The sequence below is a fragment of the Myotis nattereri genome, assembly GCF_964212035.1.
Source record: "Myotis nattereri genome assembly, chromosome: 11".
Lineage (NCBI taxonomy): Eukaryota > Metazoa > Chordata > Mammalia > Chiroptera > Vespertilionidae > Myotis > Myotis nattereri.
Genome location: NC_138086.1, coordinates 38,072,928 through 38,090,529, shown reverse-complemented (window position 1 = coordinate 38,090,529; position 17,602 = coordinate 38,072,928). Strand labels below are relative to the sequence as shown.

The 17,602-nt window shown below is 37.2% G+C and overlaps 1 protein-coding gene across 3 annotated transcripts in view; it reads left to right on the top strand.

The window, feature by feature from the left end:
• The window catches only part of CACNA2D1 (calcium voltage-gated channel auxiliary subunit alpha2delta 1), a 389,241-nt gene that overhangs the window by 77,921 nt on the left and 293,718 nt on the right, over positions 1-17,602 (top strand). For all 3 annotated transcript variants that reach the window (XM_081102325.1, XM_081102324.1, XM_081102326.1), the window contains exon 3: positions 8,430-8,546. In XM_081102325.1, the coding sequence (XP_080958451.1) occupies positions 8,430-8,546 (117 nt within the window). The remainder of the gene's footprint in view (positions 1-8,429; positions 8,547-17,602) is intronic.

Here is a 17,602-nt window from a genome sequence, read left to right as displayed (position 1 = left end):
TGGCCAGATTATTATGACCACCCCATCAGTACAATGAAGTGAATTAGTTATGCAAATAATAATAATAATAAAACCTTGAGAGTATTTGCTTAGGAAGTTTTCAATATTCAGTATTTTTGGAAGTGTCAATGAAGTACTGATGGGGTGGTCATAATAATCTGGCTGGTCATAATAATCTGGCCACTCAGTGTAAATTAGAAGAAGCCAAAATTTGGCTAGCAGTTACCCACTCATGAACATTTCTATTTAAATTTATTTTTAAAAAGAAAGTATAGAAAGATATTGCAAAATGTAAATTTACATGCAGAATGTAAAATCTTCCATCATTGTTGGTATGCACAGACATGGTTTTTGTGTGTATATCTATTGAAAGGATTGCTAAGAGTGGTACAGAAAATAGTTTTTCTTGATTTTGTCTTTATGGTCTTCCACCTGAAGAAAATACACTTACTCCAATTGATAGTTTTGTGATCTGCCGAGATGTTTCATCTTATGGAGTTGTTGAGATTGATGACATATCCATATATAATATTTATTGACCTGTAACCAGAACGCAAGAAAGATCATTCCCCCGTTGTATTAGTCAAGAGAATTGTATTATACTAGAGGCCCGGTGCACGAAAATTCGTGCACTCAGGGGTGGGGGTCCCTCAGCCCGGCCTGCGCCCTCTTACAGTCCTATAGCCCTCACGGGATGTCCTACTGATGGAGCGCTCCCAATATTCTCTCAAAGACATAAATATGAAATGTGTCTAAATATTGAGCATTCAGTCCTCTTAATTAAGTTAGTATTTACACAAGGATTTTGAGTGAAGAATTTCATTAGTAACTAAAGGGGTTCACAGACCAATGCTTTTTCTTTGACATTGTGATCACATGATCTTATGTAAATAGAATTTTCATTTTCTAGGTTGTAAAGAGTTTAATATATTTATTTATTGGCAAAATAAGATACTCTAAAGCAGAACATAATTAATCACTGGTGATTCTGAGTAGGGATTTAGCAAGATGCAGAGTCAACAGTAAGGAAGGGACTCTTTTTTTCTCCTCGGGAATGCTGCTAAGTAGCTGGTGATAGTAGATTTCCTTTACCTGCTTGTCAAGTGAGATAGTAATACTCTCCCTCACAGAAGTGTTGTAGGAGTAAAAGGGATGTAAAATGAAATGTGACAGCAATAATAGATGACATAAAAAAGTTAATGCTTACTTCCCTTTAACATGTAGTTTTATATTTATATTACTTTAAAAGTAATATTATTATTTAAAAAAGTAACCTAAGTACTTTATAAAAATAATAGTATTACTTTTCAAATATAGCTTATTTATTTCATGTTTTAGTTTTGTTCAGAGTTGCCTTACACCTCCAACTAGGAAATGTTGTGACTAGTTACCGTAATAACAGGCAAATTGAGATTATTGTCATCTTAGGGAAAAATACATTACCCTCCCCCGCTAAATGGAGAGAAATCTATTGAGACTGCAGAATATATTTCCACAGAGAGAATATGGACTCTGTTATTTTTGTGTATGTGTGTTTTATTTCTTTTAAACAGTGGTTAATTAAACTGTTTTCAAAGACATGAAAGAAAATGAATTCTAAAGGGGTTTCTAATCTTATGATAACTTTCAATATTTTATTTACAGGTTTTTAAGTGCAGTATTATTGGTTCATAAACATTAATAGTGAAAGACTACTAAAATGATTTCTTTTTTACCATACCAATCTGTTCTATTATCAATCAATAACACTTTTTAAAGTTATGCTGGTATTTGCGCGAGTTCTTATTTATTGTTTCTTCAAGTAGCAATCCTATGGCTTGGTAATACTAATTACAGGGAGAGTAATAGATAGTGGTTGTGCTCTCTTGTCTATGAGCCTCACAAAGGAGGGGAAGCTGAAAACTTATGGAAGTGATGTAGCCAAGGGTTAGCTTCATCTTTACAATGAAGATGAATGACATACAAGACCATTATTCGCTACTGCACACTCTCAATATACAACATATAGCTGCTTATCGTTCTCCCCTGAAGACATCTTTAATGTCTTTATATAGAGTGCAGTGATTCTCAGCCTGGGGCAATTTTGTTCCTTAAGAGACATTTGAAACATTTATTACTGTCACAACCAGGGGTGGGGGTGGGGGAGTGTTACTGGCATGTAGTGTGTAGAGGCCAAAGATGCTGCTAAACATCCTATACTGCGTAGGACATTGCCCACAACAAAGAATGGTCTGGTAAAAATGTCAATATTGCTGAGGTTGAAAACTTAAGAAGGACAAGAATCTGAGGCAAGAGTACATGTATGAAGCTTCTTTAATGAATGTAAATTTGTAAAATTACACATCAGCATTGATAGGAAGCAATTTTTCTTTAGAGAAGCCATTTGCTGCCAGATGGTTAAGCACAAATTAAACTGTGCTGCATTTTCAAGGTCTTTTGTTGGCAGTGAAATAAATGTAGATCCTTTGGGTTTAGGGTCAGTCTCAAACAGTTTGGAATTGACTACATAATTAGGTAAAAACGAACACTCTGAATTTTATAGCTCTTCATAATAGTGTCACAATTAGTTTTTCAGTCTTTATTTTCCAATAATTTCTTGTTTCACACACATTCTGATTTTTCTCTCTGCCTTACTTATGCACATTTATTCCCGAGTGTGGCTATAATCCATCTTTTTTATGATCATAACCAGTATGACTTGACTTTCCTTTGAATTCTGATGGCACGATTTTCTGTCCTTCCTCATTGGAACACTGATAGTATTTGTATTGATTATTACCCTGTTTTGTGTATTTACTCTAACCCAGGGTGGGCAAACTTTTTGACTCGAGGGCCACAATGGGTTCTTAAACTGGACGGGAGGGCCGGAACAAAAGCATGGATGGAGTGTTTGTGTGAACTAATATATATTCAAAGTAAACATCATTACATAAAAGGGTACGGTCTTTTTTTTTTTTTTTTTTTTTAGTTTTATTCATTTCAAACGGGCCGGATCCAGCCCGCGGGCCATAGTTTGCCCACGGCTGCTCTAACCTCATGACCATTTACATGTTGCATTTATGTTACACTATGTAACTGCATAGTACCTTACATAGCCTTGTTGTTTTTTAGGTTTAAAATAAATATTGGTTTTTAAAACGCAAGGAAGAACTTGTTACAAGCCAGCATTTCCGTTCCTAGTAAAGCCTGATGCAATCGCCAGCCTCAGTGTCCATTTGCTCATTGATGCCGCCAGGATTATGGAGCGCCTGCTATGTGCGGGCACTATATTATGTGCTGGGCTGTACCAGTGGACAAAACAGGCAAAAATCTCTTCTTGAAATTTCTTCTCATGCTACCAACTCTGGTTTTCTCTTGCAGAGGCACATCTTCCTCGTCCACTCGAAAGGATCTTTCTGATTACATTGGACTCACCAGGACACTCCGGGATAATCTCGTTATTTTAAATTCATCTGATTAGCAAAACTTCATTACAACTGCAAACTTAATTCCATTTTGCCATGTGACATCGTATTCACAGGTTCTGGGGATTCAGAGGTGGATCTCGTGGGGAGGCCTTTATTGTGCCTCCCACAGCCATCGCTTCCGTCCCTCGGTGTCTGGACACTCTTTTCCTCCCACTAGTCTTTTCACTACTGCTTCTGCCCTTGATCCATCCCACTGTCATCTACAGTCAGACTCTGATTGGTGCAATGTATTACTGTCTAAACAGATCTTTTGTACTTGGCTCCTACAGGCCATTGATTCAGAAGTTAGCTGCTTGTAAGTGTGAAATATCTTAATACAATTAAGCAAGGGTCAAAGTTAAGGTCATGCATTAGAATAAAGCTACCCACTTATAAGGAAATTCTAGGGCTACTCTTTTTCAGGGACGGGAACAGGGGAACCTTTCCTCAGAAAGATGGCTGTGGGCAGCCAAGATCTTGATTGCTTGTGCCTGACAAGTTCTATGGAAGGAAAGCAAATGTCCAAGTATTGAGGGAAGGCGTTACCAAGTTTACATATGTATAAGCTATAATCGCAGAAATTTGACTGTTTTTCTAGGGAACTTAACTTACTCATGAGCTACCATTCTTTCTCCCAGGGGAGGAAAGTATTAATCTTACCATTTCAAGGTTCCTGTTTTTCAGTTCCAAAGGGGCTTTTGTGGTCAATTATAGATTTAGTACAGTTCAAATTCAAACTCTCTTTCAGTATTTTCTCATGTTCTTGACTTTGCTCCTTGGCATCTGGGCACAAGGGGAAACTCGTGTGAAGGAATGTCTAGTGTATTTGATCTTGAATGTGATTGCCTCTAAGAACTTGGTCAATCTCCTCATCCTGCTGAGGGCCCTCTGGTGGTTTTCACCATCATCCTCCAGGGGAACCTCTGCTCCCACCCTCCGTCCCTCAGTCTCAGCATTGGGCTCCCCTCCTCCTGCACCGAGGGCTGTCTCCTCGCAGACAAACTGACCCTTCATTCTCAGCGGCCTTTCTTGTTCCTCCCCAGGGGCTTTTCTATTCCCCTACATCCTGCTGAAGCCAACCGGGATTTCAAGCAGAAGGGTATTGCGAACTCACGTTGCCTAACCATTTCACCTTCTGCTGGCCCGGACAGTAGTTTGGTCATACTTGAAGTGAAATGGGAGTAAAACTCACTCCACTCTGATATTCAAGAGCCTGAAGCCCAGTGTTCCCATTAATATGATGGCTAATTGAATGCACTTTTTAGGTTTCTTAAAGTGAGTGGTAGAGAGAAGCTGCCTGAAAGTGATTGCTAATCCAGTCTTGTCTGTCATCCAGAACTTGGAAGTGTATCTGGCTTTCAGTGAGCATTAGGGGTATCTGCATTAGTCTACGGCATCATTCATCGTCTAAAACTAAGGCTTATGATTTCAAAAACAGTTCTCTAGGTATGTTTATGAAGCAGTTATATCAATGAGTGTTGTCACCTTTTAGATATTACATTTGAGATTATTTTAAATGTATGATTCTGAAGATTATCTTGAAACTATGGACTTAATTAGAGCAGAGTGAGTTAGACGTTTCCAATGAAAAAGGTAGGGAAACCATATTCTCTGTTGTCATTACCACAAAATTTGGTCTATCAATGTAATACTGAAAGTACATTAAAACCAGTTAATTAAAATTGTAAGAAAGAAAGAATATGCAGGCGACAAGTACTGTTTTGTCAAAACTTGTGCCAAAGATTGTAGGGGGAGGACTTGAACAACAGAAAACCTAGAGCATATTTGTGCATCGGTCAGCAGGATAAAACATCCTGTGCGGGAGTGTCTTTATGGGCCGTATTCTTTCAGGCAGAAGAAATGGAAGCCAGTGTCACACAGCATGTGAGGAATCAACATGTGATTTGAATGGAGTTTATCTGGTCACAAAACTCCTATTATTTCCACCAAAATGTTTTTCTTTCAGAAAGGCCACTGGATAAAATGCTAAAGCAAGTCATTGTTTTTTAAGGAAACAAAATACTAGAAAGAGGAAAAGATACTTAAGATTTTTTCAAATAGTCGTATGTTAACATGTGAAAGAGTATAGAAATGTGGTTTATTTTAGTGGGAGAAAAATTATAAATTTGTGTACATTAGGAAAATACATAATGTTAAAATCCATGTGAAACTTTCTACTCTGAAAATGTTTATAAAACAAAAACCAGTAGACTTTTTGAGAGCCTTCTTGATACTTTATGCAACAAAGAATATTGTAGTCTTTAAAACCAGAAGCAAGAGTCAGTTTTTCTTTTGGTGGGACAGTTAAATGGTTCAAATTCATTTTTATTACCAATAAAACATTTCAAATGTTTTATATGTAAAACAAACAGTAGGATATTTACACTGGGGATCGAGATTTAAACTTCCTTAATTTTACATTTATTTAAAGTTTATTTGCGCCTAGCTGATGTTGCTCAGTAGTTGTGTGTCCACCCATGAACCAGGAGGTCAAGGTTCTGATTCCCAGTCAGGGCACATGCTCGGGTTGTGGGCTCAGTCCTCAGTGAGGGGCATGCAGGAGGCAGCCAATGGAAGATTCTCGCTGAGCATTGGTTTCCATCTCTCTCTTTCTCTCCCTTCCTCTCTGAAATCAATAAAATATATATATTTTAAAAATACGGGCAATAAAAACATATTTTTAAAAAAGTTTATTAGCCAGGTAGATCTTGTTTTTTTTCTTAAGCATTAAAAAATTACCCTAGAAACATAATTTGAGAGAATAGATTATATATATTTTAGAAGAGATTATATATATATATATATATATATATATATATATATATATTTGAACTAAATTCTTCTGATTTATAATCCTCTCATTCTTTAGAGCACCTATAATGTTTCTGGTTTTGTAGGTAGTGTATTAATCAATGTCTTTATTTATAGTACATAATGCAAAGTACAGACTATGCATCCTGAACTAATCTTCACCAACTCTGAATTATATTGTAGTCTCTATACCACAGGAAGGAGATCAGACTTCACACAGAAAGGAGCAAGACATTAATGGTTCAAAGCACAGCTGCCTTTATACCAATTAGCTATATTGGTTTCACTGCAAAGAACTAAATATCCTGGATCAATTAAAGTGATGTTGAGGTTTATCTTTTTGTACCCTGATCAATTAATCTATTCAGGAGGTCATGTTCTTGGATGTCATCTTAGGCTGAAATAAAAGAGGGAGCCTTGAGTTGGATGGATTTTATCATGGATAACCTGGGTCTTTAATACAGAGCTCAATAATCTGTCCTGCAGAAGAAAACACAAGCAGTCCATAGTCCAGTAATATGCAGGAATCCTGGATGACACTAAATATGGAGATTGTATATGCTAAGTTACTGTGGTTTGAATAGGTGAAATGACAACCTGCAAGGTCAAATTAAGTCTAGTATGGAAAAACCTCATAGTTTGAATAAAGCAAATGAATTTAGGAGTAAAAGCTTGATTTAAATGTTTTAAAATGATTAATTTTTATCATTTGAATAAAAATGTTAATTCTGTGTAAATGAACATACATACTCTGTTATAAATAATCTAGAGGCCTGGTGCATGAATTCGTGCACTGTTGGGGTCCCTCAGCTTGGCTGGCGATCAGGGCTGTCTTGCTTAGTCTCAATCTGGGCCAATGGGGGTTGGCTGTCCAGGGAGGAACCGCCACGGGAGGGCTCCAGGGCTTGTTCCACCCATCTCGCCCAGTCCCAAATGGCTGGACCCTAGCAGCAAGCTAACCTACTCTGATTGGTCGGAAACTTAGCATATTAGGCTTTTATATATCTAGATGTTAGCATATGTGCCTGTGTCCATTTGAAACCAGTGTTCACCAATAGCATCCATGCTCAGCTGGGACCAGGCTGTAGAATTTGTTGGTAGTAACAGAAGGCTGAGGTTGTGCTAGGAAAACAGGGTTAAACTAGTTCCTGCATGTGCCTGGATTCTCTTCTCATACGATGGCAAAAAACTGCCAGGTCTTGGCTTTTAAAGATGGTTTAGTCATGCATGTGCAACCCATCTGTTGGATGCATAAGGGATTTCCTTCTCTGCTCAGCCCTCCAGCCACAGATAGGGTTGCTGGTCCTCTCCCCACCCCCTTTCTTTCATTCTTCCTCTCCCGCCAGGAGCATACAGGCTCTGCATACCAAGTGTATCTGATGCTATGCTGGGGAACTCCTTCCATGGACACTGATGTGAGCCAGAAATGCAGCAGCCGAGTTTTCTTTTGCTGCCTTTCAGTATGGTTTGATTCAACTTACTTTCAGTATGGTTTGATTCAACGATTTAAAAACAAAACAGTCAATCTGATAATAAAAATATTTACACAATTCCGTTTTAACTAATCTTGAAAGTCGACCTTGATAACCTTCAAACTACTACCCTGTGAAATGAAGCTCCCTGTGTCACCTGGATGACCGGTGACAGCCCCTTCCTTAGCAGGGGCTTTATATTCATTCATTAATTCTCTCTTTCTTCTCATAAGGTTTAGCAGCAAACCCGTTAGCCTCAGTGATTGCAGTGAGGGAGAATAGTGGGCAGTCTCAATATATTAGCACTCCCCCTCCCTCCTACCTTTGTTCACTGCACATATCCTCCAGGTTTGACCTCCCATACTCCAGTTCTCCTGTTTTTAAAATGCTGATGGCAGTTCATACTAGGTTTTGAGGTTGAATGTACAATTTCAAGTCACAAAATTGCATATACAAAGCATTGTTGTTCAAGATGTTTTACAGCCTGTTGACATAACTATTTTGGCAAGCTGGTGTTCTTATAGGAAACTAATATTTATATACATATTTTTGAGACACCTAAAGGAAAGATCAAGGTGAAGGAAGAAAAGGGTGGACTTTTCTAATCAATTGTTTATGATTTTAAATACATTCTAATGTGAACTTATGAACCAAATAAGCAATTATTGTTCTTAACAATTTTCTTTTGCTTTTCACATAGATTTATGAGAAATACCAAGATTTGTATACTGTGGAACCAAATAATGCACGCCAGCTGGTGGAAATTGCAGCCAGGGATATTGAAAAACTTCTCAGCAACAGATCTAAAGCCCTGGTGGTGAGTTTAAATTGGGTTTGCTCATTTGGTTATTTTCCATTCCTTATTATTTTTCATGTTTTAGTTGGAGGCTTTCTTCACCATGGAAACTGTTCATCTAATGTGTGCATGAAGGTGAGATATCATGGTTCCATTATGAATTCAACATAATCAGCTTACTTCTAATTATTAGTTTGTTAGGTGATTCTAATACATAGGAATAGTGTATTTAATTTGTACATGGATGTATTTATACATATGTAAGTCATGATGTGTAATAATAATGTTTAAAGTTATTGTGCAACATAAAACCTACGAATATTGCCAGCACCCTTAACGCTGCCTTCTTAGAACTCTCCTGTCCCCTTACCTCGCCTCCCTGTCAGGGGTGGCCAATATTCTAGATATTTGATTACTTATTTCTTTGTTTTAAAAAATAGTTGTGCTTTACATACATGTTTTGTTAAACAACATATTTGCTAGTTTGCTTTCTTTTTAGCTTTATCAAAATCACATTATAATGTATGTAGTTCTCAACGACTTTCTTCCATTATGTTTGTACTAGAGGTCCAGAGCATGAAATTTGTGCATTCCAGGAGCCCTCAGGGGATGTCCGCCTGCAGGTTTAGGCCCACCAAGGGGTCCTTAGCTCTGTCTCAGAAGTGGGAGAGGCTCCCGCCACCACCGCTGCACTCACCAGCCGTGAGCCCAACTTCTGGCTGAGCAGTGCTCCTGTGGGAGCGCACTGAACACTACGGGACAGCTCCTGCATTGAGCGTCTGCCCCCTGGTGGTCAGTGTGCATCATAGCGACCAGTTGTTCCACTGTTTGGTTGATTTGCATATTAGCCTTTTATTATATAGGATGATTTATCTGGAGGTTTGTACTTAGATTTAATTCATTTTAGCCACAGTTAAATATTATTTCATGAGGGTATATCTCAAATTTTCATTTATTCTCTGTTGGTAAATTATTATTTGGCGCTGCTACATTTCTTTAACAAATTTCCTGGTACCACATGCAAGGATATCGGTAGGGTCAATAGTGGAATTATTAGACTGTAGGGTATTCACAAAGTTAGCTTTATAAGAATATGACAATTGCTTTTCAAAATAGTTTTATCAATTTAGATGTACACTAGCAATATATTTTTAGTATCAAGATTATCAACATAAAATACCCTTGGGAATATGTAATAGATGTAAATCTATGAAAAACATGTAAATTGAACTGGTTGTTTTCTCAAAAATCTACTAAAAAAATTCCCTATGAGTTTCTAGAATTCAGTTGTTTCTTTTTTAAAGAAAATGAACAACTGAAAGGATTTTTTTCTTTTTTTAGTGGAATGATTATAATTTCTATGATAAACTTTATTATGTCTGCACATATACTGATTTTATGTATTTGAACATTAAATTTTTAATTCTGGCTTTTATAGTCTGTTGATTAAACATGAAATCATAACTTATTTCATTGCTTCATGCTGAGCTTACACTGAGTGGCCAGATTATTATGACCACCTGACGTTTGTAGGCAAATTAGCTATAATTTTGCACTGAAGTTGCTAGAGGGCCAGACCATTATAAATAGGGCAGCAGGTTATATACATACGTATATATATCCCACGTTCAAAGGCTGTTAAATTGCATTGTTTACCCATATCTCCAGAAAAAAAAAATCACTTTTACTGTCATGGTAAACAACCTGCTTCCCTATTTATAATAGTCTGTCCCTCTAGCAACTTCAGCGTGAAATTATAGCTAATTTGCCTACAAATGTCAGGTGGTCATAATAATCTGGCCACTCAGTGTATGTTTGACTCAAAACTATTTCAACCAGTATCTTTCTTCAATTTCAGTATTTATTTTGACATTTTTTTAAAAATATATTTTATTGATTTTTTACAGAGAGGAAGGGAGAGAGATAGAGAGTTAGAAACATCGATGAGAGAGAAACATCGATCAGCCACCTCCTACACATCTCCTACTGGGGATGTGCCTGCAACCCAGGTACATGCCCTTGACCGGAATCGAACCTGGGACCTTTCAGTCCACAGGCCGACGCTACATCCACTGAGCCAAACCGGTTTTGGCTATTTTGACATTTTATTCATGCTTATATTATGCTATTATCTTTTGATCTGCTCCAACAACCAACTTTAGAAAGAGCTGAAAGAGAAACCAAGGTAAAAATATTGTAGTTGCTTTTGCCATAAAACCAACCTCTTTTATAGCAAAACAGATTTTGCACTTAAGTCGTTTTGGTTTTGTTTTGAGAGTATATAAAAACAGGTTATGATTCTGATGAGTGATATGCATTGGGCTGACACAGAATCCTATGAAATAGGCACATTAAACATCTGTTCATTCTTCTTTAATAAATGAGGAAACTCATAAAGGTCTAGAATTCTTGTCCAAGACTTGTATAGATAGCATGAGGTTGTGATGGAATTTAACTTCAGGAAATCTGTCCATGAATCCAGCTTTTTTCCCCCTCTAACGCCACACTGGTTCAGCCATTTTGTTTTCAAGATATATTTCCTAAGTGAGTATTTTTCTATTTTCCTTGCTATGCCTATGCCTCACAAACTGGCTCAATATGGTAATTATTCTGCTAACATTGTTGGATTATTCTTAAGCAATCTCAAGTCTAAAAAGAAACAATCGTTTAACATTGTTATTAACATTTATTTCAGCCTGCACTAGGCTGAAAAATCTGCAAGTGTTAATGAACAGTTCATAGGAAAAAGCTTTTCAAAGAAATAATCCAACCTCCTTCAATGGTGCCTCCTGAAAGATGGAGGTGAATTAAATAAGTGGTCTTATTGTTCACCAACCAGCACAGACAAGGGGATCTGCTGAGTTAATGAAGGTCTCTAGACATTTTGCTCAAAGAAAATAGGATCAAGGTTATAATAAACACATTTTTCTAGTGACACATTTCCAATTATGGCGTATAGTGTCTCCCTCTGGCTGTCCTGGTAACTTTAATTAAAGCTGCTCTAATCTATTATGAAGCTTTAAATACTGTAACATACGCCACCTCCCTCTTAATTCAACCTTGATATTTAGTTTATGATTAGATAATGAAAAAGAGAAAATAACAAATGTTTTCAACTGACTGTTAAAATAGTATCCCCCCTCGTAGATCATTGTTGATTAACCAAATTGTTTTGTTTATTTTTAGCTATTAAACCAGTAGTTCTCTATTTTTCATGTTTGTCATTGATATGAAGTTTGCTAAAAATGCAGATTCCTGGCCTTTATCTACAAAGTGTTTAAAAATAAATAAATAAATAAATAAATAAATAAATAAATAAATAAATATCAGAAAACCAGGTCTAAAGAAGTGATAAAGAGATTCAGAAAGAAATGTAAAATTTTTAGAGACTCAAAGAATTTAAAATGTATTTGGGTTTTAGGAATCATTGATTTACTTTTATAAAAACAGATTCACTAGAATATATTGGAATGGAATAAAGACCACAGTGTTAAAGAGTTTTTGGGGCCCTAACTGGTTTGGCTCAGTGGATAGAGCGTCAGCTTGTGGACTCAAGGGCCCCAGGTTTGATTCTGGTCAAGGGCATGTACCTGGGTTGCGGGCACATCCCCAGTAGGGGGTATGCAGGAGGCAACTGATTGATGTTTCTCTCTGATCGATGTTTCTAACTCTCTATCCCTCTCCCTTCCTCTCTGTAAAAAATCAATAGAATATATTTAGAAAAGAGTTTTTGGGAAGTAAGAAATTGGCATGCTTAAGAAGTTTGGTAGGACAGTGAAAGAGAAATGTGGAGAACTACTATAGACTTTTTTTTTTTCCAGAATGGAGGACATGTAAACATGCTAATGGACAGAAGGGAAGGAATCTATTAAATGTAAAACTAAGAAAAAACACACACTTCGATGTTGAAGGATAATTCCAGAAAACACATACACCAATATTAGAGTAATGAATTTATCTTTGAAAAGGTGGTGGCATCTTTCACTTGAGACAGAATGGATAGTAAATATGAATAGAGATAATTAAATTTGCAGATAGACGAAATTGGAAGTCACACTGGATGACCACTTTTCTCTTGGTAAATTAGAAGTCTTATATGCAAAGAATGGGTGTCGTGAGGACCGTATTAAAGATTTGGGGACGCGAAACAAGAAAAGGTGAAAGGAGTCTTGTATAGGTAAGTGGAGAAAAGTCTGTGTCAGGAAAATTAGCCCTAAATCTATCTTAAGGGTATAGATTTATCCAGATTGAATAGAAGAAAAAATTCCTTTGGGAAAAGTATGGAATATTGTGTTATTTCTGTTTTCACAGAGAAAAATGTGCTTACCCTTCTCCTTAATTTTAGTATACATGTTCTTGAGAGGATTGCTAGGATTGCTTATATATTTAATTCCCCTTATCTGAGTGGTAAAGGTACTAGCTAATCTACTATTATTTTGTCAAATTTAGATTACTTTTATTTATTTGGATTAGCTACATGCTCTGGATGCTAACAATAAAGTGCTGAGGTAGAGATGCCTGTCTGATGGCTAAGCAATGAAAGGTGGCTTCATTGGGCACAAGCTTACACACAAATCAGAACAGAGATGAGCCTTACCTGATGGAGCTGGTCTGGGACTCGATCCAATAGGGCACGCTGCCAGGGGCAAAGCCAGTTCAGCACAAACTATCAGATGGGAACTGAAGCGTAGGGTGCAAGTGGCAGCCAGAAGTGTGGCATTGTAGCAAGATGTTCTGAAAATCTCCAAACAATGCAGGACGGCACCCCAAGAGAGGAGCAAGTCAGCGATGAACATCCACCAATGCCAGAGTGTACCAACACACAGTCATAGTGAGAAAGGGGTGTCCACTACCAGCTTTCTCACAGTGCCATTGCAGAAATCACCACCTGGGAGCTGGGAAGTGCCATCAAGATGGCATCAGGAGGAAAAACTCAGAGAGTGGATTTACCACACTCCTCACACAGAGACCCCTGAAATTTCTCAACCTGGAGCAGTACCGAGCTAATATTGGAAGTACAAATGAATTTTAAAATTAGATTTTCACTTTAACCTAAATTAGATATTTTAATTCATTAGCTGAGATTATTTTTAGGTATAAAAGTTAGTGTTGCTTAGGACAGTTATGGAACCTATAAGGCTTAAAGTTGTGTTCAAATACTATTATAGACAAGCCAGCTAAAGGGTGATTTGTACAGATGACAGGTTTATTTTCCTCCATGTCACAAGAAATCTGAAGGTAGGGAGCTGGAAAGATTTCCAGAAGTCCCATTCTGTTACTTATGTGTGCATTTCACTAAGACTTGCCTGCAAGGGGGGAATAAGAAATAGAGTTTTTGCCTCGCTGTACAAACTTGTTGTACCCTTAGTTAAAATTTTGATCCAGCCAGCTGGTGTCTATGTCAAGACCTTTACAAGATTTAATGTGAGTTTTAAGGAAGAAAGTCTAGAGCAAATCCGTTTTAAGAAACATAGGAAAGAAAAACATTGCTTTGTAAAACAAAACAAAACAAAACAAAACAAAACAAACACCCAACAACCCTAGAGTTCTGCCCTGGCTGGTTTGGCTCAGTTGGTTGAGCATCCTTCCATGCACCAAGAGGTCACCAGTTCAATTCCCAGTTAGGGCATGTGTCCAGGTTGCAGGCTCGATCCCAGTAGGGGGCATGCAGGAGGCAGCCAATATATGTTTCTCTCCCTCTCCCTTCCTCTCTCTCCAAAATCAATAAAAACGTATTTAAAACACACACACACACACACACACACACACACACACACACACACAAGTTCCACTCCTTTAATATGATTACATGCATAATCAGATCAGCTTTTTCTATGGAGGATTGGGGCAGTATTAATAGTAGAAGACTGAAAAGACTCTTGAATCCATTTTAGATTGAGTTTGGCAGAGTAAATATTATAAACATCGAAGACACTTAAGACTTAGTCACCAGTAGTTGAAATATTTGAAATCATGAACTATGATAGGTAAGGTATGGTAATGGTCAAGAATTATGAGTATAAGAAAGAAGACAATTGTATGTGAGTAAAGTATAGGTTTATAGGGAACAGTGGGGAAACAAGAAATTGTGGTACATGATGGGGATTTAAGAAATTAAGAGTTCTGGGTGATAATAAGGTTGAGGCATGAGTGAGTGAGCAGGTTGTTTGAATGGAAAAGAGTGAAAGCTTTTGAAGTTTTAATGATAAGGAGCAAATTCATAATTAGCATTTATTGAATGTCTGCTGTGACCCAAACACTTTTTGCTAGGCTCTATTCATATATTTCTAACACAATTTCTGCTCTGAAAAATAGGTATAATTGATCACATTTTAAAGATGAGAAAATGAAGGCCTAAGTAATTAAACATTTGTCCAATTTTACACAGCTAGTGAGTACTTCAAACCCACGTATGTACATATACAAGGTACTTGGTGTTTCCTGTGTGGCCTTTACTAGTTTAAAAACCATGCTGAAACCGGTTTGGCTCAGTGGATAGAGCGTCGGCCTGAGGACTGAAAGGTCCCAGGTTCGATTCCGGTCAAGGGCATGTACCTGGGTTGCGGGCACATCCCCAGTAGGAGATGTGCAGGAGGCAGCTGATCGATGTCTCTCTCTCATCAATGTTTCTAACTCTCTCTCTCCCTTCGTCTCTGTAAAAAATCAATAATAAAAAAAAAACCTCCCACATTAACTCCTTTAATCTTCACAGTACATCTACTGAAACTCAGATAAATTTAAGTTCTTGACCAAGTCTTATATGGAGTAAGAGATTTGGGCTTGAATTCTTGTTTTAAGGCCATCTAGCTTTTAGCTTTATGCACCATATAGCTCACCTCTATGACATCTCAGTAATCTAAGCCAAAATATATTTTGTCATTTGTTCAAGCAATCGGATCTCTTTGTACAGGTGACATATAACTGTTATAACTAAGTAAGCCACACTAATTATGCCTCTTATTGGGTCCCATAGTACCATTGGATTGAAGTCCTATAAAAGGGCATCTTCAGCGGCTGTGTTTGCCATGAGGATCTAACACCTACTTGGAGCATAGTTCAGCACTAAATAAAACACAGTCTATGTAACCTGGTTTCACAATAGAATTCCTCTTGATTTCTGAAATCCAACTTTCACAGAGTACACAGATCTCTCAATAAGATACTTTTTGTTTCTTGGTGGTTTTTTGTTTTTTGCTAATGCTTATAAGGCAACTATTTACATGTACAACCTCCAAACTCAGTATTTTTTTTTACAGTGTGATATCTGGGAGTCTTGATTTAAATTTTAAATAGAATTAGTAGAACATCAGAATCATGTGTAGATGCTTTGAAGAATAGGCCCGATGCCAGCCGAGGAGATGTGCATGTTTTCCACTGGCATTGAGAAGCCAAGCCAGGTCTACAAACACCTGCACTTAACAGTCCTACTCACTGTTTCACTAGACAGTGATTATAGCACGTTACCCTCTACTATGAAAGCTTCTTACACTTAGTGATGCACATTTGCATTTGATAAGTATATATATTTTACTGTTTTAGTTCGAATTTTAAAAGTTGGTTGGGGGTGTAGATTGATACAAATATATGATTTTTTTTCCATTCACCATCATAAATGATTGGCTATCAGAATTTTCACTCAAAACATCTGATTTTTTTTTGTGTGTGTGTGTGTGTGTGTGGCTTAAATGGGAGATGCCTGTATTTCTTGATACCATTTGTTAATGTGTTAAATGGAAATCTCTACACATACCACCACATTTCCTCTCTCAGGTTACACACTTTAGTGGCATATTTATGGATTTTTAAATCTATCATGATAATGACAGGACTTTGGGCCCAAGCAGAAGAGATGGTGAAACATTAAGTGCTGCTTAGGATCTCTTAAATTACTAAGAAGGAAACAACAGATCCATATAACTATGACTATGCTGCAACTCTCTACCACACTCCACATTTTAATTTTTATAACATTCTGTTTTGATTTATATATTATTTAAACGTTTGTAGTAAAGTGTTTTTATACAACACCTTCTGTTGTAAATTGCTTAGTGCTAAGAGTACTTTCTCCCTCCCCCATTCCATGAAGTAGTATCTGCACTAAATGACTGTATGAACATAGACACTTTTGGAAAAAGCTAGGTACCAAATATATCTTGAAGATGGAGAGCACAATTAATAGTATAGTGCACCTATTTTTTTAATGGAAAGTATTCAGATGAGAAAAGGTTCCGGGCAGCAATTATAGTTTCTTTCTGATAAAATAAATAAATCCCTTTTAGAAATGTGATTCTCATAGTCCTGAGTTGACAATCTATAGGTTCAGAAAGTAATTTTTAAAGTACTACCAAGAGTGCTACTGTGTTGGCAATTTGATAAAGATAATGTATGCTCTGATAACACAGCACTTGCAAAAATTAGGGTAAAAGGGAGTGATGGGTTTGTTGATTGCATTGAGTACAATGGGAATTAGGTGAAGTGACTTGCAAAATGAAAATGTGAGGCCCTTTTAAAAAGGGATTAAGACTTTCAAGATTGCAGTAGCAGAGCCTTAAACCAATTGTGGGCCCATCTGAGTGAAGGGCCCTATCTAACTGCAGAAGTGACACCCCATAAGGCTGGCCAGCCCTTGCACACAGTTGGTTAGTGGCAGATCTGGAATGGGACTTGGGATTATTAACTACTCATCCAGTGCTCTTTCTATCACGATAGTCATTGAACTTTACCAGGTGGCTTGAGAGTCTATGAAACCTATGGCAATTGTTGAAAAGATACTCCCAAATGAGCCAAAAATCCATATTTCATTCCACTTCTATTATTTAAAAATTGCAAACTTGTCCCAGTAGGACTATAGCAATGCTCTGATCTAAATGTGCTAGTAAGTGGTGTTTTGTATAAAAATCAATAGAGAGAAACGGTGCTAATCCAAGGCCAGCCTCTTCGACTTACCTAATGGAATCTTTAGATAGAACTCCATAGCACGCCATAAAATGGTGATGTGATGATCAAGTAGAGTTTGCTAATGATAAGCACTGTTGAAACCATTTTAGAGATGACCTTTAAGTAGTGTTCTGATTCCT